At 37.7% G+C, this 22,165-nt stretch overlaps 1 protein-coding gene and 1 long non-coding RNA gene across 3 annotated transcripts in view; both read right to left on the bottom strand.

Annotated features, from left to right (window-relative positions):
• LOC124551285 (zinc finger protein 583-like) overlaps positions 1 to 22,165 on the bottom strand; it is a 152,682-nt gene that overhangs the window by 72,584 nt on the left and 57,933 nt on the right. For both annotated transcript variants that reach the window (XM_047126288.1, XM_047126289.1), the window contains one exon: positions 16,850 to 16,912. In XM_047126288.1, coding sequence (XP_046982244.1) covers positions 16,850 to 16,912 — 63 coding nt within the window. The remainder of the gene's footprint in view (positions 1 to 16,849; positions 16,913 to 22,165) is intronic.
• On the bottom strand, positions 7,100 to 12,276 carry LOC124551286. The gene is made up of 3 exons (XR_006967802.1): positions 12,234 to 12,276; positions 8,451 to 8,733; positions 7,100 to 7,537 (listed from the first exon to the last, which is right to left on the bottom strand). It is a non-coding gene; the product is annotated as an uncharacterized LOC124551286 (long non-coding RNA).

Here is a 22,165-nt window from a genome sequence, read left to right as displayed (position 1 = left end):
GTAACGGGAAACCACCACTGGAATCACTTCCCTAGACGCTCATGCAGTTATTATTATTATCGTATGCATCAATTACAGTAATACACATTTAGCAAAACAAAGAAATATATAGATGAACATGTGAAATTGTATACAGTACACAAGCTTTAAAACGGCTCAGATTACACTCGGATTTTGATGGACTCGATCCAGGGGAGTGCCTCGTGGGATGCTTGATGTAGCTTCTCAATGCCACCAGGGAAGGGATAGTCACAAATCGCATAAATTTTCGCAAATCGTGTTCCCATTAGGTCCTGAAAATAGGTCCACAAAATGAAGCGTTTCTTACCAGAGAAAGTCACGATGAATTCTTAAACAGTATTGGGTTCAGTGATGAAACGTGGGTTTGTCAAGTCACTCCAGAATCAAAAGAACAGTTGAAGGAGGGGAGGCACTTACCAGTCCCCAAAAAACGAAAATTCAAAACAATGTGTCTTGTGCTGACAAGAAATCATGCGCAGTGTGCTCTGGGACAGACAGAGCATTGTGATTATTGAGTTACTTCCCAGAGATGAAACCATCAGTGTAGTACGGCACTGCGATAACAGTACCGAGAAAATTTCCGCACGCAATTCAAAACAAAATGCGTAGGATGCCCAATCAATGCATTGCTTCAGACAACACACGTCCCCATTCTGCTGGTGTCACTCAAATCCCTATTTAACAATTCGGTTGGGAGCAGTTTGATCACCCGTCGTACGGACGCGATCTCACACCTTCCGTCTTCCATTTGTTGCTGAATTTTAAACGTGATTTTGGAAGACAGCGCTTTGACAGCATCGACGACGACGAAAATGGTGTTCAGCAGTGGCTGTCTTCACTGGCGGCATCTTTTTAAGAGGGGGCATAGAAAAACTGGTTTCCCGCTATGACAAAAGTCTGAACAATGGTGGCAACTATGCAAGAAAAATAATCTAAGAAATGCCCTTTCCTGTAAAAGTAAATTTTGGTTAGGAAAAAATATGAGTTTTTCTCTGTAATGGTACTTTCTTTCCATACATGCCTCGTAATAAGGGACGAGCTGCATTAAAACATTAGTGTACTGCTCTTGGTAACTGGCAAATCAAAGTTGATACATAAATACCTGCCTGTAGGGAACAGCATCTCTGCTTCAGATACATACAGTGACTATAGCGTTAGTAAGAGAGCACCAGACGAAGCGCAGCCATGATGCGTGACGTCGCAGTCGCCTTGTTAAACCACGGCAAGGTGTCAAATTATTCTACTATATAGATAAAAAATACAATTACCATTTATGTACACTATATGCTGTGCTTATTTAGTTTATAGTTCACTGTTAGCTATTGTCTGGTACCTTCTAACCCTTCCCCACAACATCAATTTCGCAATTATTCTTAAGCTTGACCACAATGTCCTACTGCAGAAGCTTGACCAATTAGGAATTACAGGTACATTCAATGAGTGACTCAGGACATACCTATGTGGTCGCAAACAGGTGGTTGAAGTGCAATATACTGACCATAACAAAATCAGTTACTACTATGCAGGATGTGAAGTACGGCGTCCCTCAAGGATCAGCATTAGGACCCTTTCTGTTTCTCCTCTATGTCAATGATCTTATGTTCAACATGTATGCTGAGCTACCCTACAATTTGCAGACGATACAAGCTTCCTTATTAGTGGGAAAACAGAATAAAAACTAAAAGACTCCACTATTCAAACAATGAGCAGTGTAGAACAGTGGTTCAGCTACAACAAGCTAATTAAAAACAAAGAAAAGACAGTAGCACTGAACTTCTGCAATTTAAATGGAAGACACCACCAAATCATACAAATAGAACTAAGGAACAGAGTTCTTGAAAGTGTTGACAGCACAAAATTTCTGGGACTCTGCCTCGAGAACAACACAAAATGGGAGGTACACATTGAATATTTGCAAAGAAAACAAAGCAAAACCTGCTACATGATAAGGATGTTAAAAACTTGTTGCAGCAAAGCCAGCCTGTTAAATGTATACTACTTCTATGTGCATTCTGTAATTAAATATGGCATAATCTCCTGAGGCAATGCAACAACAAATATTAAACTTTTCAGGATGCAAAAGAGAATATTAAGAATTATTGAAGGGGTAAACAATAGGAAATTACGCAGACCCATATTCAAAAAACTGTCAGTTCTTACTCTTCCTTGCATTTTTATCTACGAAACACCTGGTTTCATCAAACAATATATTGATAAACACCCAGATATCTTATTAAAAAATGAAGATATACATGCATACAGTACAAGGCAGACAATCTGATCTTCATATGAAACAGGGGAGAACATCATTGTGCCAAAAAAAGACACTCTACATACTGGGATAAAAATTTACAGTAATCTGCCTAACAATATTAAATCAGTAAGTATAGTCGATAGTTTCAAGGCTGAACTAAAGGCATATTTACTTAATCATTGCTTTTACAGTCTGACAGAGTACCTAGAAACCAAACAACAAAAACAAAAATGCATTATGAATCTTCAACTTTGTACGTTGCCTCTAATGTTTGTTGTATATATTATTCTTTGCTAAATTAGTTAAATATCTAGTCATTAGGAATGCAATACAAACTGTATTTTATCTTGGAAAGACCTAACCATGTCCAATGTCCTTGTATATATTCTTTACATGTAGGATTTGAAGGACAAAATAAAATAAAATACATAATTTCCGTACTGCCGCTAAAGCTGTTGACACATTATGCTTTTCAAAAATATTATCTCTGTGCAAAAGTTTTCACTTTTTGCACTTTATTTCCGACGAAACTAAATAGCGATACAAAATGACCAAACATTGACATGAAAAATTTCTTATTATAGTTATTTCGTCAGATACATAGCAAACGTTCAAACAATGGCACGTGTGATGCAAAGTGTATTTCTCTCTACACACAACAAGAGAAATTCAATACACATCATTAGCCAACAAAACTGCTAAACCATTGCTTTGTTGCTAATTTCAGTTGCTAACTGGGAAAAACATTTAATTTTAATATGAATCCCTTAACAGAATGTTATGTTTACAATTTACGCAACAATTTTGGGAAAGGAAGGAAGCGGTCAAATTAGTAACATGTAAACATCACATTTTAATTTTTATTTATTTTTTGCACATCATAAATGTTAAATGTAATTAGCTTTCCCAACCTCTGCCTCATGTCAGAATAGTTACCCTGTGCAGCAGCTGTTGCTTTTGTGTGTGTGTGTGTGTGTGTGTGTGTGTGTGTGTGTGTGTGCGTGTCTTTAATCTCATCTGAAGATACACAGTACCAATATGACATATTAACTGTGACTCATGCATATCTTCACGGTCAACGGCAGAGACTAGCGTATGCTCTTCAAGCCCATTCGCATGTTCACTAAAGAAACAACGGACAATTAATAAGCCAGTCATGAAAATGGTTTGAGTTGAAGGTAAATCTCGCTAGAGCAGAACGAAAGGATTTTCTGTATGCTACACAATTTAAACACAGCTACAGATGAATGAAGCAAACCACCTCTGTCAACCTTCATAGTAAATGCAGCTGCATTTGCCCAGGAGTCCTGTAGTAAGTGTGATCATTTGGGCACATGTAGGGAACAGTAATAAGTTATTTGCACTCAGCACATCTTAACATTTGTACAAAATTTTTTTCACAAGATACCCTGATATGTAATAAATAACATTTTCCTGTATTCACTGAGTAGTGTTGGGTCAAGAGCCTCTTCATTATCATAAGTGATTTTATCACTTTGCTTCTTATGGCACATGAATTCACAAACACTAAAAGAGCTCACTTTCTCAGTGGCATCTTGTCACTTACGATAACATCGCCCTTGAGCAACATTGTTCTCAGAGCAGACTGTAACTGCAGTGTGGTGGGAGTATTGGTCCAAGCAAACTTAGATCTGATCGAAGAAAAAGAGTTCTAGATGATCTTGTGAGAGTGTCTATATTAAAAAATACTTTAGTGTTTCAGTATCCTGAAACAGAAATCTGGTGAGAGGCTTCTAACACCATGTATGTGCATCAAAAATCCCAGCAGAACTGTTTTTGTGGACATACTAATGCACACACACCATCAATCCTTAATGTTTGAAGGAAGTTTTCTGCATGGAAAAGAAATTCAGTCAAATAATTTACATTTTCAGCTCTGCATGTTTGTTTAAATCCCTTAGCATGAACATTCCTAGAGTTTCACACATCAAACAGTTTATCAATAATTCTGATGAATTGTACAGTGGCAGTGGCAAACTGAAAATCTGGGTGCTTGGAACACTTTAGAAATTCAACGCCATTAGTAACTTTGGAGTTTTTTGTCTGGGCTGCTACACATTATAGCAATTCACATGTGAACTAGAGAGTGAATCAGCAAATTTTAATGATTCACACTCTTACAGATAATGTAACTTCAAAATAAAATCCTACTTCACATCTCCAGCTTCAGAGTTAATCACTTTCTTTTCAGCTAAAATATTACAAACTAATTTCAGCATATGGCATGGGTCAAGAATTGCATGAACATTAATGTCATTGGCAAAATGCTTGAAGTAAGAGGCAAAATTTTCCAGATTCCAGGAGCACCCATCATTTTTGAATGTCCTAATGTTGACAGCAGCACCACCACATGTCGCTGACCTCACAAGAACACCTACAGCAGACAGTTTCAGTAAAGTCTCGCAATTTCAGTCATTACATCTGATGACAGTTTATTTGCAATGAAATATACAATGAGGTACTTAAAATTTTTAGTATATCTAAAAAAGCTTCAGTACCCAGTTCTTCTGCATCTATATTCACAATGTTGGCCAGATCAACACAGCATGCGTACACTGTTTTGTTGTTCCATATGAGCTGCTTCCTATTTAACTTACTATCAAAATCCAGGTTCACAATTAACTGATGACATCCAATCTCGGGACACCCGAGGCCCACCGCATGGCGTCCATGGAGACTAGGCGCATGCCAGAGCTTAAGTCAAGTTTTGGTGTAGACTTAGTACTTATGTACCGCATTTTTAAAATGTGACTGCGCCTATTCAAGCTGTTTTAGTTTTATTTCTAGACCGTGTCCTCTTAGACGAATTATAGATTCAGGTATATCTTCTGAAGAAGGCTCAATTATTTGGGCTGAAACCTAGGTAAAGGTTGGTTTCATTACCGCAATTGAGGCTGATAGTTTCTTATATATTTGATTATCATGATTGCTGTCTGTGCTGCAATGTTGGAAAAAAAAAAGCTGGCACTTCCTGGTTCCATCACATTAAGAATGAATTTTAATGAATCGTATGTGAACGATTTCCTATCTTTCACTTGAGGCCTGAGCCACTTTTTGCTTTGCCACACAGGAGTGTTCTTGATGAAATGCATATTGTAGATTCTTTATCTTCTTCACAGTGCTCTTGTCAATTTTGCACTTCAGGTTTAGGTTCTATATAATTTCTCTTTTTATACAGTTATTTTTATAATCTGTTACAAGCTTGTTCGACAGCACTTCATATTGTCTGTAGTCCTTAATAAATGCAAGATGTTTTTCATTGGGCACTACGTGTTGCCAATGTAACATTGCCACACAGTAATCCATTGAGGTCAGGACCCAGTCATGGCAACTTGCACCATGACACACGGTGTTAATTTTGTCGTATGAATCGTGCAAAAATGCATGTCTCTCTTGTGTACCTCAGTGTTTTGAGATATTGCTCCAGTGAAAATGAAGTTTTAGGGAGCTGTAGATACTGGTGATCCTATACTAAATCCTACAGATTTATTGCAGGGGGCAAGAATGCCAAGTGGCAAGCTGGCAACTGGAAAGTAGTCAAAAAATTAACTAAGGGTGCCCACAAGGATCTATCTGTGGGCCCATTTTTTGTGATATAGCAATAGAACCCCTACTAGACCTCATAGATGTCTGTAATTGTGCCAACAGAATCCCAACATATGCTGATGAACTGCTGGTTGTAATCTCAGCAAACTCCCGAGCACAACTTTATAAGAAAGCAAGTGGTATATAACAACACATGAACAACTGGTGTACACAAAATATGTTAATGGTAACCCCAAACAAAACATTTCAGATCCTACTTAAAGTAAAATGCATCAGAATCCATTGATGAAGCTTGCAAACAGAAACAAAACATAGAACAAAAGAAGACAAAAATATAACAGGGAATTATAACTGACAAAGAACTCTCATTTAAGAGCCACTTACAAACTACAACAGACAAGGCCAAAAAACTGCTACAAAAACTGACATATTACAGGCATCCACTAAAACACATGAGACTCTACTACTGTGCACCCTTTGAATCCATTACATGCTTTACAACAAGCACATGGGCAGGTAAACTCTGCCTGGTAATAAACAGAACTGCTATGGGGCACAGGAAGGGTGGTGTGCTCCTACAGTTATCAGGCACACTTAGAATTGTAACTCTGGAAGCCTTTTGTGTGTTCCGAGTGAGTTTCCAATTGACATTACCATTATGTACAATGCTGCAACATGTTGGATTGAAGACTGACTAGAACGAATCACTGAAGAAGACATCAGATCGATAAATGCCATATTAAAAGATGGCAGATGGACGCATGGCATAAAAAGGCACCAAGAGCCTATAATTTCTTCCTGAACATAAGAAAGAGATTAAAATAAAACATGCTACCCCAATGGGGGGAATGATACATTCCAAACCAGACATGGTCCTTAGTCAATACACTTACATCAGATGAACATCCATCTGAGCTCAGCTACAATTACTTAGGCCTTTTGGCACTCTTTACAATAGTGGTGCCAGCTAACATATGTGATTGGCCACATCTTAAATTACCATGATTTTGAGTTAGCAGCTGTAAGTAAAATCTGGAAAAATAGTAAGCTATTCATTAAATAACTACACAAGTATGACAAGATATGAAGTATTCAGGCTGCATTCATTTGCTGTGTTCCTGTGGAGAGTACAATGTTCTGAAAAACGTCTGTATAATGAAAAGATACAAAGAACACAAAAAAATTAAGAAATTCATCAAGGTAAGTTTGAAATAAGAAAACAATTTTTGTTTATGTTTTATTTTTGTTTAAGAGCACATTGCACACAGTTGATGAAGATGACAGCAAAACTTGTATGTTGAAATGTTCATCACTGCTGCAGATAATCTTCAAGTATGACAGTAGCATTAATACAATCTCTGCAAATGCCTGTCCATCACTGTCATGAGAACTTTCACAATACACTATTTCTAATGCAGTTTTGCTGGAACCTAAAGGAGAACCACTTGCACTGCTTAGCATTGCAGGATTTGCTTCATAGAAATAATTACTGATTTTGAATTCCACTTTAGCGCTAATACAGTTATTGTACCATATCAATTTGTAAAGGTGGTGTTAACTGTTTCCACTCCTTTTGAATTTCTGTCTATATGATGATCTTTCATGTTTCTCCTGTGGTTTCTTCTAGAAGCCGTCACTTCTGTCTGGGTATCTGACACCCTGCAACATGACCTTAGTGTCAGTCTGTAACTGGGCCTGAAAACAGGGTATAAATCATTAGCAATTGGCACTATCTGAAATACAACATTTTCTTTTGAATCCTACATATCTAGTATACATATTGCTTTTGTATTTATTGTATTTATTCTTTTTTTAATTTGGTAATCTAACTGTGTTGGTACCATGGATGGAAAGCACTTAGCTGCTGTGTGCCCATGTAATACTGGTAGTAAGAATTTTAACTACAAATAGTTCTCCAGCAAAGCGTTGTTTGTCAATTGCCTGCTTACAGACACATACAATGGATGCCAAGGAAGGATTTCAGATGGATTTTTTAGACACACTGTACTTGGTGAAGCACTACTGGATCATTCACTAAATTTACTGGAACCTGTGCCTCTTCCTGGCAGGGGAATGTCAGTCCCTGTTGTATTTGTAGCAGACAATGCATTTCCATTAACAGAAAACATTATGAGGATGTTTTCAACAGTAAGTGCCCATGCATCAAAATGTGCGTGTAATTATAGAATTTTTAGAGCAAGGACGGTTGTTGAAAATACTTTTGGCTTAATGGTGACAATTTTTTGTATCTTCTAGAAAAAAATTGAGTTAGGAGTAGATAACATGCCAAAAGTTGCTTTGTTTGTGCATATATGCACAATTTTTTGCAACATAATGAACAAAGCCAGATGCTGTATTCACCACCAGGGATTGTTGATAGTGAAGGTGTGGATACAAGGTGAATATTACAAGGATCTTGGCAAAACAACAAAGTCTGTGTAGAATGTCTTAAAAAAGTCCTGAGGAATGTAAGTACGAGGGCTAAAGCAGTAGGAGAACAGTACATGAATTACGTAATAAATGATCATGGTCAGACAGCATGGCAAGACATATACTAGAAAAATGTATCATTGTATTTATGTTGACAAGAAATAAAGTTTTTGCTTACCTCTGAACTGGTGTTTAAGTTCTCAGTTCCTGCTTCAGGCACACGTTGGAACAGAATCAAACCAATGGCATCAAATGCAAACATGTGGATGAAGAGTTGCCTGCACTTCCACTCTTCTTCCGCAACTGTTTTGCCTCGCATTTTAGCAAAGGTTTTGATGCCTTTGCAATTTTTGTAAGCTTCGTCAACCACGATTCTGTATTCATCAGCAACAAATCATCGGCTATCCTTTTTCGCAGTGTGATTTTCGCAGACACTACTTTCCATGTCTCGTAGCTCCGATCTTAGAGGAATCAAAATTATAAACATTACAGTATTCTCATTTGCCCACGTTTTCATTGCTATATGCAAATAACAAACTCATTTGCTGTATACAAACAAACTAACAGCAAGAAACTACAAAACAAAACAACACAATATACGAAAGTGCAAACTTTCAAACAAAAGCGAAATAATAGTGTTTGCACTCGAACATGTGACTGCAGTGCTGTCAGTGAGAGATGTATGAAACAGGTGAGAATGAGAGGGAAGTATTTACAGACAAGAAGAGAGAGAGAGAGAGAGAGAGAGAGAGAGAGAGAGAGAGAGAGAGAGAGAGAGCTAGCTTCATTGACTGATTGATTTTGCTCTGCAATGCAAAATATTCTCTGCCTTTCATGGACAACAAGGTAATATGTCGGAAACTAGTTGCAACAGAAATAATTCAAAAGCCAAGATCGCTTAAATACTGTTTACTGAATGGTTTCAACACCCTAAAGCTGCGATTCTCAGATCTGAATGTAGCTTAACATTTATAAACCATTTGGATATAACGATACATGAGGCAGACCAGCTGATATAAAATCATTGTCACAGAAATAAAAAACAACTGCTCTCATGGTCATTCTATTCCGTATCTATTGCAGACAAATATTTCTGTAAAATATGGTCCATCTAAACGTACCTTGCGCAAGCACAAATAAATCTATAATGTACAGTACATATCAGAGGTCATTGTGAAATGCACCAAAACTGAAAAGTTTCCCACCAAGGAAGTTCAAACACGGCATGGTTTTTTTTAAGTTTCTGGCAAATATTCTATTTTAAAAAAGGTTGCTTTTTCAGAAGTGTTCCTTGAAATCAGAAAAACGCCTTTTAACATCTGCAGATTGAAGCATTTCACCTATAATGCCTAGTTGTCTAATCACATTGCTGCTGATGGTACATACTTTCCAACTGGCTAAACCACAATGACCTGTGCCCCGTCTACCCTCCAACCTAGCACACCCAACAGTATGTGTACCAATAAAATCTGCCATGTTCGTAACACCACAGCTCAGAACCTACCTTTTATTTTCATTTATTTATTTATTTATTTCTTTATTTATTTGCTGATGTATTTAGCTTTCTGTTTTGTTTAACATTACGTCATTGAACTTCTGTAATTAGTGTATGATTAATTTGATACTGTAATGAAGTGTAATTTCTGTAATATGCACAATACGAGCAAATGATATGTTTTGTCTTTCTTACATAATCTCTTTGGTTGTCTTTAAAATTGAATAATTTTATTTAAATAATTTTATGTAAAACTACCAATATGTGCAAATAATATGTTTTGTTTAAAGTGATTGATTGCTGTTATGTAAACTCCTGACCTTCACTTAGGGTTCTTAGTTATTTTGTATGTAAAAGGTGGTGTGGTTCCCCTCCAGAATGGATCTTAGTACCACACGCAAATTGTGGTTGGCATAGGTAGAAGAGCTGGATCAAGAGTCAGTCGGGAATGAGCTAATGAACCACAAACAGCTCACGAAAAGGTTGTGAATTGTGCTGGTGTCGAGAGGTGCTTTTTGTGCCATTTTCCAATGTGCCAAAGCCTCGGGTGGATGCAGTAACAAGTTGGAATTATGTTGGAATTGATACCTATCATCGCCCCCAAGAAATGACAGAGTCCAGCAATTCTACCTGCAAATCCACCTATCAACATGCACTCGTCACCAAATTGTGCAATCACTGTAATTAAACAGAAGAACTATAGTAATGTACAGTGAAGGATCAGTTCATTGGATGTTATAGTGTACTCAAATATAAGGTAAATTATAACTGAACTCTTGTACTTACTGTGATTTATCCTCAGTCACATATCCACTTAGCGTCCCTCCCACACTAAAGTGCTTACCGAGTGTCCTTTATTGAAAGCATATTAAAATTAATATGGCAATAGAGAGTGCTAAAATTAATATTGTTTGTTGAAAGGATCTTACAAACATCTCAATTTTGTGTTTCACTGCAGGAAAAGTTCAGAACTGCAACTGTTGAGAGTTAAATGTTCATGTGCTTGTTTCACTAATGTAATGAAAGTGCATTTATTTTGCTCTACTACGGTGGTCAAGCCCCCCCCCCCCCCCAATTGAAAGTAGTCCAAATGCACAAAGTTACTTAATTATAGAAAGTTTCAATTACTCTTGCTATTCCTGTCAAGTTCTGTACAGTATTGGGTTTCTCTTGTATATTGAAAGTGCTTATTAATAGTGCAACAGGGCACACATTTTGTCTCTTGTGCTAAGCTAAATAATGATTAATAGAAAGACCACTATCTATGATAACAGCAACTTCTTTCATTCATAGGACAGTGAGAAACAGTTTGCTTGTGAAATATTCTTTTTTTTTTTTTTCATGTCAGATAGGAAAGTATTTGGTAGAAAGAGAGACTGAACCTATGTCCAATTTAGGATTCTACAGCGAATATTAATAGTAATGTTACGAGATCATTCACTTTGAATAAGCCCTGAAGGTAGTAGTGTGTATTGTTATCTGTTATATTAACACAAATAGTCTTTTCTGCTCTGTCAGCTCCAACCTTAATGTGAACATATGCAGGTGCCAGAGTTCTTTGCACTCTCGTTTGACAAAAGTTATAGGCTGTGTTTGCCCATTGAAGTTACTTATTTTCAGTCCTTGAACAAGAATGATACTCATCCTTATGCCTAATTAGGCTGGTGGCCATTTTTATTATCATTTGGATGCTGTGGATAGGTAAATTATTGTTTGTTACTGTTTAAATATTTATGTAATTCTGATTTTCACTTCCGATCAGCCACCTCCATTAGGTATATGGTCAACACAACTAAATTCCTTCCAGAGGGTAACACTGCTCTACTTCTTTATACTATAATTGCTTTGACTAGTAATTACGTGATACAATTTGCCTTCAGCTTTGGGGTTATGGTATAACAGTAGCAGACGGTAGTGTTATATGTTGAGTGACACGAGCAAACTGTTTCACAACGTACATAAAGGGCATCAACAACGTTATGACTAACTACTTGCATGGAGAGTAGGTAAAAAGGAAATAAATTGGGTTTTTCCACAAAATCTCAATTGTGCCACAAATTTCTTGTCTCCCCAATTTGATTAAGTAGCTCCTCATTTGCTATCTGATACCTCTCTAATCTTCAGCATTCTTCTGTAGCACCATATTTCAAAAGCTTATATTCTGTTCTTGTCTGAATTGATTATCATCCAAACTTCACTTCCATACAAGGCTACACTCCACATAAGACCCTCCTGAAAAGGCTTCCTTACACTTAAATTGATATTAAATGTTAACAAATCCATTTTTTCCATAAATTCTTTTCCTGCTGTTGCCAGTTGTAATTTTGTATCCTCTCCACTTCATCCATCACCAGTTATTTTGCTGCTCAAACAGCAAAACTCATGTATTACTCTGAGTGTATTATTTACTGATCTACCGGTAATTCCCTCAAAGTCCCCTGATTTAACTTAACTAGATCCTATTACCTTTGTTTCACTTTTGTTGGTGTTTATCCTACAATATCTTTTTAAGACAGTGTCCATTCCACTCTCTTGCTCTTCCAAGTCCTTTGTCATCTCTGGCCGAATTTCAGTCATCAGCAAACCTCAAAGATTTAATTTCTTCTCTCTGAACTTTAATTCCCTCTTCAAATTCTTTCTTGGTTTCTTTCATTGCTTGCTCAATGGACTAAACAACATGGAGGCGTATTAGTAGTAGTAGTAGTAGTAGTAGTAATAGGGGCATTTGGAAATGATTTATAATTGTGCTGCTTTTTGAATACCACTCAAGCTACAGGCATGTCCTCTCACTAGATAATGAACTGATTCTAGTACACCATGCAGACACTAGCTGGTGGTGGTGAACCATGCGCTTAGTGGAAGGACAGCACTTGTTTTTTGATAAGCTGATAAAGCTATAGACAAAAGGGAAGGCGACTGTCATGGACAATGCTGGACCGCATGGTTTTTAGGGAAGGAAGGAGTCAAAAACAGATATACATAAATGTTTAATTGTGGTGTGTGGCCAGGAAGCTCCTGCATAAAAGACTGCCTACAACTGGATCACTAGGTTCACTAGTGGAAGGGAATCTGCATGCAAGAATGCGAGTACTGGCCATCTGCCAACAATGAAGTTCGCCCTCAACTGATTATGGCTGATTCATGTGTAAACTTTCATGAATGAAAAATGGTAGACAGGCCTCAGAGGCATAGCCTCATACCCCACTATTTATGATGATTTGGGTATGAAAAAGGTGTGTGCACACTGGCTTCCACAGGACTTGATGCAGGCCTAGAAGGATAAAAAGAGTTGAAGTCTGTTTTAGACTATTGGAAATGAATGACGATCCTGATTTTTTCGGGGAAACTGGTGACAAGTCATGGTATCACTATCATACAACTAACAAGGGAACCTCCCCATCGTACCCCCCTCAGATTTAGTTATAAGTTGGCACAGTGGATAGGCCTTGATAAACTGAACACAGATCAATTGAGAAAACAGGAAGAAGTTGTGTGGAACTACGAAAAAAATAAACAAAATATACAAACTGAGTAGTTCATGGGAAGATATGCAACATCAAGGACACTGGGAACGCAGGAGCGCTGTGGTCTCGTGGTAACGTGAGCAGCTGCACAACGAAAGGTCCTTGGTTCAAATCTTCCATCGAGTGAAAAGTTTAATATTTTATTTTCAGTTTCTGTGACAAACTCTTCTGTTTTCATCACTTTTTTGGGAGTGATTATCACATCCACAAGAAAACCTAAATCGGGCAAGGTACTAGAATCTTTTTACCCATTCGCCAAGTGTACAAGTTAGGTGGGTCGACAACATATTCCTGTCATGTGACGCACATGCCGTCACCAGTGTCGTATAGAATATATCAGATGTGTTTTCCTGTGGAGGAATCGGTTGACCTATGACCTTGCGATCAAATGTTTTCGGTTCCCATTGGAGAGGCACGTCCTTCCGTCTTCTAATCGCACGGTTTTGGGGTGCGGTCGCAAAACACAGACACTAAACTTATTACAGTGAACAGAGACGTCAATGAACGAACGGACAGATAATAACTATGCAAAAATAAACAAAGTAAAATTTTCACTCGTGGGGAAACTTGAACCAAGGACCTCTCGTTCTGCAGCTGCTCACACTACCACGGGACCACGGCGCTCCTGAGCTCACATTGTCATGATGTTGCCTATGTGGCGCATGGACTACTCAGTTTGTATATTTTGCTTATTTTTTCACAGTTCCACACAACTTCTTCCAGTTTTCTTAATTGATCTGTGTTCAGTTTATCAAGGCCTATCCACTGTGCCAACTTATAACTAAATCTGAGGGGGGTGCGATGGGGAGGTTCCCTTGTAATAAGAAATTCCAGTCTATGCAATGCAAACATTCTGGGAGTCCTAGGCCCAAGAAATTTCATGTTACTCCATCAGAAGGTAAGCAGATGACCTTCACCTTTTGGGATACTTTCAGCATATTGCTAATGGGCTGGCTTCCACATGGAACACCTGCCAAGAGCAGGGTGTATGGTGACACTCTTACATGACAGACAGGATTCAGTACATGTAACATGAAAAGTGGCTGAAAGGAGGACTCCTCCAGCACGATAACACATGACCCCACACCAGCAATGCCACTATTACAAAATTGACGTTACTGGGGTTCCTTGTTCTACCAAACATGCCATAATTCACTGCATTTCATTCCATCTGGTTATGATTTATTCGATAACATGAAGGATGTTGTGCGAAGTGAGAGCTTCAGCAACTGTGAAAAATTGCTGGCAGCTGTCCAAGAGTGGGTGCATAATACCCCCAAACAGTGGTTTTTTGGCATAATAATGAAGTTGCCAGGAAGGTTGCAGTGGTGTATTGATGTCAATGGGAAGCATAATAAGATATCCGAAGGTGCACTTACCCACATTCATTAATAAATATGGTTAAAAAAACTACTATTCTAAATCATTTCTGAATCCCCTTCAAAACAGTAAAAATAACAGTAATAATAATAATAATAATAATAATAATAATAATAATAGTAACAATAATAACTGAAAATACATGGCATTGTAATTTCTTTTGTACTAATTGCCATTACGTGTGGTCCACCACTTCATCTTAGTCATTTAAGGAGACCATTCTAATGGAAATATAAGCAAAAAATAATAAATTCAGTAACTTAAGGGGTGATTATAATTAAATTTTCAATGCTTGAGAGATCCCCATGAGAAATGAATGATCATAGGACAATGAAACTTCATGTAAACTTTTTGTAAGGTCTTGCGGAAAATAATTAATAAATAAACCATTGAAAGAAACCAATTTTACTTTACATGAGAGGGTAACATTTGTTAATTGCATACAATGTTTACATACCAGGTTACAAACATTGCTCAGTCCGTATCCACAACAGCCTAGAAGATTGTACAAATACCATTCACAGTACTTTTTGAATGGGAGACTATAGAGTGTTCAGCTGTTGTGACATAGCTTGTGCACTTCTTGAAGATCACACACTGTGTCCAGCATTCTCAGCCATGGCAACAGTAAATTCTTCAACAGTTTGTGGCACAATTCGTTGTCGACTTCTCCTAGGAGTAATTCTCGAATCACCAGTGAATTCAAACTTCCAAATCTTGTTCTTTAACCCTGGTGTGGAAAGAACACCTCTCTGTATTCCTTTACTGCATCAATACTTGTGAACAGCACCACCACTGCTGTTGTTTTGATAAAAAAAACTTTACGAGCAAAGTGTCACTCACCTTGTGCAGACCCATATTGACAGTCTGCAACTGCAATGTGCACATATGCTCATGTTTCAAACCTACATTGCAGTACCAGTACTGGTGCCTAAAGGCAAATTATGACACTAACAGTACTAACAACACAAATCTTGCAGCACACAGTCTGAACATCATTCCTATTAATTTGGGTATCCCTATGGTAAATAATCTACACTGGCTCAAGTAGGGAAAGTTTAATTATAACTGTCCTGTATATCATATCACACAGAAAGGGCCTCAGATTGTTACCTTTATTTCACCACCCAAACTCCACTAATCTCTGAATTTCAAGTAATGTTACAAAATAATATTTAGCACACTTGTGGCTAATAACACTGGTTTTTCAAAAAAAATCTTGAGAGATGTTCTAAGAGAGCTAAACAGGATTTCTTTTCCTCCTTTTATTTCATTTTACTTTAAACTCACCCATATTGAAGAATTTTCAATACAGACTGTTTCATCTCACCTAATGTTCAAAACTGTATTACATTATTTGGAAAAAAACAATATCGTCACAGAACTGAGGAAACGAAATGAACACAGAAATGAAACCTTATAGATGAACAGTAACACATCTTGTGCTTATAAACTGCTAAGCAGAATACATAAATGCAAAGCAACAAAATGCTGTCATTAAAATTGAGTTGCACACAGGCACAATGAAAAGACTATTACATATTTAGTTTGCAGCAACAGCCTTTTCCAGAAAAGAAAAGGCACAAGCAGGCAGGAAAGACACATGCACATGCACACATGGCTGCCATCTCGAGCAGCTCAGACTGGAATGTCTGCTGGAGATGGTGGTTGTGCACGTATGCATGTTTTCTGAAGAAGACTCTGGCCAAAAGCAAAATGTGTAACAGCCTTTTCATTGTTCCAGTCTGCGTGTCATTTTTATGGTGAGTAGCAGTCTATCCTTTTCCTAATATTGCTGATGTTCCAACCTAGAATTTCCATTTTTTGAAAATGGCACTATAAATATTTATGGACAGAAATTAATGTTTATGTCTAAGAAACTGAGAAAGCCATTGGCTAATTGATGCTGTGAGTCGATCCATGATGCAGACTTGGGAGACTTCGTAACACCACTTATTGTAAAAGGAAAATATTTGGGTTTTAGTCCACATCCAATGTAGTTTTATTTCCTATTAGTTGTTAATTTTATAATGAATGTAAAATCAACTAGAAATACTATTATTTCTTTCCATAACAGTGCAAATAACTTCAAAAAATTACTCCTTCCCACAGTTTTGAGTTTACTGATTGATGTACAGATTCATGCAACAAAAGAATCATATGTTTGTCATTACTTACAGGTTCCTTTTTTATGTGAGCTGCATCAAGTGGAGATGTGGTTTCTTCCTCTGACAGACATGCCTATACAGAAAGAATGGCAGTTACACATCAAATAAAAAGTGGAACAAAGAAAGTGAGACACTAAATGTCTACATTTCCAATACCTACATAAAAAAAATACGTTTCTCAAAGTAGGAGCATTGGCATAACTCATAATCTTTGATCAAAAGACTGGTTTGATGCAACAATTCACACTAGTCTCTCCTCTGCACCCCTGTGTAGCTACTGCACCCTGTAACAATTTGAAGCTGCTTACTGCAGTCAAGCCTTGGTCTGCCTCTGTGATTTTTAACACCCACACTTCCCTTCATTACCAAATTAACTATCCTTTTATGTCTCAGCATGGGTCAAACACATGTATATCCCTTCTTTTGGTTGAGCTGTGCAATAAATTTCTCTCACCAATTAGATTCAGATTAATTTTTGTTTTTAAATAGCTATTGTCCCCAGCACTGGACCAATTTAGGATGCTGATCACTATATATGTAGGATCATCTGGTAAGTTTGAATGGCCTGGTTAAAACTCCAACATAGTTCCCATCTTGTCAGTAGCTCGATTATGCCCTATGGCATTATTTAGACCAGATTTTTTTCTAGTTTATACCACATTTATAAGGATTGTTTTGCTTGGGATTTTTAGAAGGATATTATCACATCCCTCATTTTTGTATTGTGCATTGTCTATTCTTGTTTTATAATGCTGCATAGATACTAAATCTGTGCACAAGAATACTGGTTATTTTTTTATTGAGTCAATTATTTCCTCTCGCTGCAAGTATAGAGACATATCAATAGATGGTAATTGCCTAATTTTCAACCAGAGGTAAACGATTAACTTTGCTTGTGATAAAGTTTTGAATTAATCATTCCTGTTTGCTGAATATCTGCTAGTTGTTAGCAGTGGCAGCTCATCAGCAGTGCTAAATTTTGTTACAAGCTGGATGCCTGCAGCTGGTTCAAAAGAAAAATAAAACACAAAGCTTGTTACCATTACTGACAACTAGGGGATAACCCTATGAGACCTGAGTTTCTCCCAGCATATACAAAAAATAAGATACACACACACACACACACACACACACACACACACACACACACACACAGAGAGAGAGAGAGAGAGAGAGAGAGAGAGAGAGAGAGAGAGAGAGAGAGAGAGAGAGGAGATGAATGTCAGAAGTTATTGGTAGTGAAAATTTAGAACCAATGGGTGAGATAGCATTAACTCTGACCCTCTGTTTTTTCTTTTTTTTTAACTTTTTTGACAAGTGAGAAAGAGCAGGACTCCACACACAATTCAAACAAAAACTTCTGTATCTATATATAAAGTTACTTGTTAGTTTAATTTCAACTTCTTCCTTAACAGCACTATCCCAAGTAGCTAGAAGTGCATGCCAGAATCTCCGTACTGTTATATTCTCTAGAATGACTGGTGCCAAGGCAATGTTCTGCAACTGCAGATTTGCTTGGCTGTTGTAAGTGTGTGTGCTGCTTGTGCTCAGTACACTGGTCCCCCACAGTCCTGAAATTATGATCTATATATGAAATGTCACAACTGCAAGGAAAACGGCAGACACTCGCCTTACACAAACCAAAATCATCCTTTGTGGAACCTAAAGGATCCTAATCTTAGATAGTGGTCTACAAACATATTTCATATCATATTTCCATAAAAAATGACCAATTATGATGGAAATGCTCCCTGCAGAAGGCACGTATGTAATTGATTTACTGATTTATTTTGACTATTCCTATAGTTCAATTCTTTTATCTTGGCGGCTCGCGCATGCCTGCCCAGACGCAGGAGATTGCAGCGTTGCCAGTTGCACACGACGCACGCGCCAAGAGAAGCAGCACCATAGTATAGCATAGTTCGCAAGCTTACGTATAGGGGGGGAGCGCGCAGTTCATGAAGTAATGCCACCAAGGCCGCATTAAGCCTTTCGCTGCTACAGAGACGTGCTCCCCGCATTCCGCACTGTGCGCGATTTTGTCACTGCACTGCTCGCCTGTGCAGACACACTTTTGTTGCAGTCGCGAAAGATGGAATATTTCTCAATATTACATACGACACCTATGTGGTACTTAAATTAAATGAGATATTGTTACACAGTAAATTTTATATGAAATTTAGGTACCTTGTCCACATTTCATTCTCAACATTGTGGCAACCAAAATCGACCATACGGAAAGTATACTCTATGGACATTTACCTCTGCAAACTCTTCAAAATTTCGTGCAATGGTTTACTATATTTAATGCTGCACAATAACTGGGTTGAACATCGAAAAAAAATTAAGTCATTTATGGGGGGAAGGTATCAGTCAAGAAGATGTGTAAAAACCTAATTTTTGGACCAAATAGTTTTTGTGAAATCGAATGATAAGTGTGTCAAAGCAATGAGAACACCATGTGTCTGCACAGGCGAGCAGTGCAGTGATGACAAAATCGTGCACAGCGCGGAACGCGGGAAGCACGTGTCTGCAGCAGCGAAAGGGTTAATGAAGAGACAAAGCACTAGAAATTTCAAAAAACTGCATTCAAACGAATAAAATTCGTGAAGTAAGACACTTCGATATTGTTTTTAAATAAAGAAAATAATAAGCACGGCACAAGGTTTGAACTCTACACCTTTCGCTTACTAACCCAACGCCTTAACCGTTACGCTACCGCAACTCGTCCGACAATGTAACACCACGAGGTAGCTAACACGTCACGCAAAATACTGAGAAACACTGTTGGTATGATTATGAATTACTCACATTTCGTCGAAGTACAATAGGAAATAAACAATTACCGCTGTTCTTTATTGCGAAAAAGCGGTTCGTGAGATTGATACAAACACCTTTCCTTGCTATCGCCTGAATTAGAAGACTTATTGCTTGTTTGGTTTAATTAATTAATAGAATATGAAGCAGTGGTATAAAGAACGCTTTTTCCAAACTTTCTATAAAAGAAAATCTGCTATCAAGACATTGCTTTTGTTCTATTACTTTATTTATGACTGAACGTTTCTAAAACTGAAGACACTCGTCCGTGCTCTGCTCTGCAGTCGAGATCTGGCAACGTCATTCTCTGTTCATTGGCTGACTGTGTTTTGTGACGTCAGATGCGCAGAACAAACCTAAACTCGGCCGCCAACATATATGACGCGCACTTTAGTTAGTATCTTTTGTTACAGGGTGAAATCAGTAATTGTTTCGTAATTTAAATTCTATTGTTGACATATAAACAAATATAAATTCTGTATTAATTATAAACGTTTGGAAGATGAAACACTAACATCCTTTAAGTATTTATTTGGCTCTATTCGAAAACCTGTTAGCACAGCCAGTCCTTCATTAATTCCAAAGTAATTAACAGTTTTATCAAAAGTATTATTTGCATAATGATATTTGTTATTACATGATTTAAACAAATAATTCAGCCTGACTCTTGTAGTAGAAGAAACTTTTAAAAAGAATCAATTTTTCGATGTATTGAATTAATTTAATGAGTTAAGTTTTAATTGTAATTTTCATAAATTCAACATCAAACATTGTGAAGTTTCAGCACGTATTATTGTGAGGGTATATGAGGCCCCGATTTTTGGTCCCGAGACAGTCAGTCCACGACCGAGTTTCAGACGAGGAACCTGTATTGGTTAGATCAACAACAATGCATCCATGAAATATGCATAACACAATTAGGATATGTGTTAAAACAATGACAGTGTCTGCTCCATATGTACCTTTCTATTCTTCAAGAAATGTGAACTTTGTGGTTAGGTTTTTACTGGTCGTAGATGTTCAGTAGTAAACTATTGTAGCAGTATGTAGAGGTTTGCCTGCAAACTATTGATGAGGCTTATGGAAAATTAAAACAATAGTGCACTGGCCATATATAACAGCATATTATTGGGGGGTTGTGAACAGTAAAAGTGAACTACTGTAAAATGCAACTGTGCACCTGTCGGCTACATTATTTAAAGTAGTCAGTGTTTTACTTCCACAACTTATTTTTCATCTAGTATCACAACACAGTATGTTGACACCAATGACAACAAACAAAGAAAAAAAGGAAACTGAAGCATCCCATGGTGACAACTATCAGTATGTAGAAACAAGCCAGTGTGAGTAAGCTTCCTATAAATAGGATGTACCAATATACCATCAAACTTCCTTCTGACCAACACATCATGGAATGGACGGCAGCCATCCTTTTCCACCTCCACCATAAAAGAAATATTTGGGTGGACTGAATTCAGGTGTTCTAAATAATTGTTCAAATTCTAAATGCCAAATAACACAAATACGATTTACGTACGTGGAAGAAAGAAAAAAAAAATCCAGGTTTCAAAGCCATTGACTACAAGGCATGTTCCTCGGTCTTCCATAAACAAACTGACAATAATAAGTGAGAACGGGCTTCCATCACAACTTCATCTGTGAAAATCAATCACGTCGAAACAGGTTTGTTAATTCAACACTGAACCTAATCTTGATTAACAGTAACAAATCAGGCACAGGAATGGGAATGGGGAGAGAGAGAGAGGGGGGGAGAGAGAGTGAGAGAGAGAGAGAGAGAGAGAGAGAGAGAGAAGAGAGAGACCACATCAAAACTTACTAGACTATCAGGGTCATTGTCGACCCCAATAGCTGAGGGGTCAGCACTATGGAATGCCATGCTAAAGGGTCCAGACTCAATTCCCGGCTGGTTCGGAGATTTTCTCTGCTTAGGGACTGGGTGTTGTGTTATCATCACCACCACCACCACCACCACCACCACCGACGCACAAGTCGCCGAAGTGGCATCAACTCAAAAGACTTGCACCAGGCAGCCGGTCTACCCAACAGGAGGCCCTAGCCACACGACATTCTCTTTCTCTCTCTCTCTTTCTTTTTTTTTTTTAATCAGGATCATTCAAATGCATTCCCTCTAATTGACATAAGAAGTCTGCATGTTCTTAATGTGATACTCACACTGATCTACTAGTGAGCTCAACAGAGTAGCAAGGTGTTTGGCTACGTGATATGTCAAAGCACCATTGTTACAGTCGGCCTGATGGGAACCATTTCCATGTAGAGCTTTAGAAAAGCATATAACCTAAGAGAAACAGCACACTAAGAATTAAGATTCTTGATAGTATCTTGCAAAAAGGAACTTTTCTTCAGAAGACTGTTAGTCTTTCTCTCAGCACTTTTCGTGGTGTCAACACCAATCCTACAATATGCTGAATCGGGTAGTAATTACTGCATCCTTTGAACATACCTTGCTTGTCCAAAACTGCAGCATTGC

This window comes from Schistocerca americana, chromosome 9 (assembly GCF_021461395.2).
Source record: "Schistocerca americana isolate TAMUIC-IGC-003095 chromosome 9, iqSchAmer2.1, whole genome shotgun sequence".
NCBI lineage: Eukaryota > Metazoa > Arthropoda > Insecta > Orthoptera > Acrididae > Schistocerca > Schistocerca americana.
The sequence above is the reverse complement of the archived record's forward strand: the minus strand, read 5'-3'. Positions and strand labels throughout refer to the sequence as shown.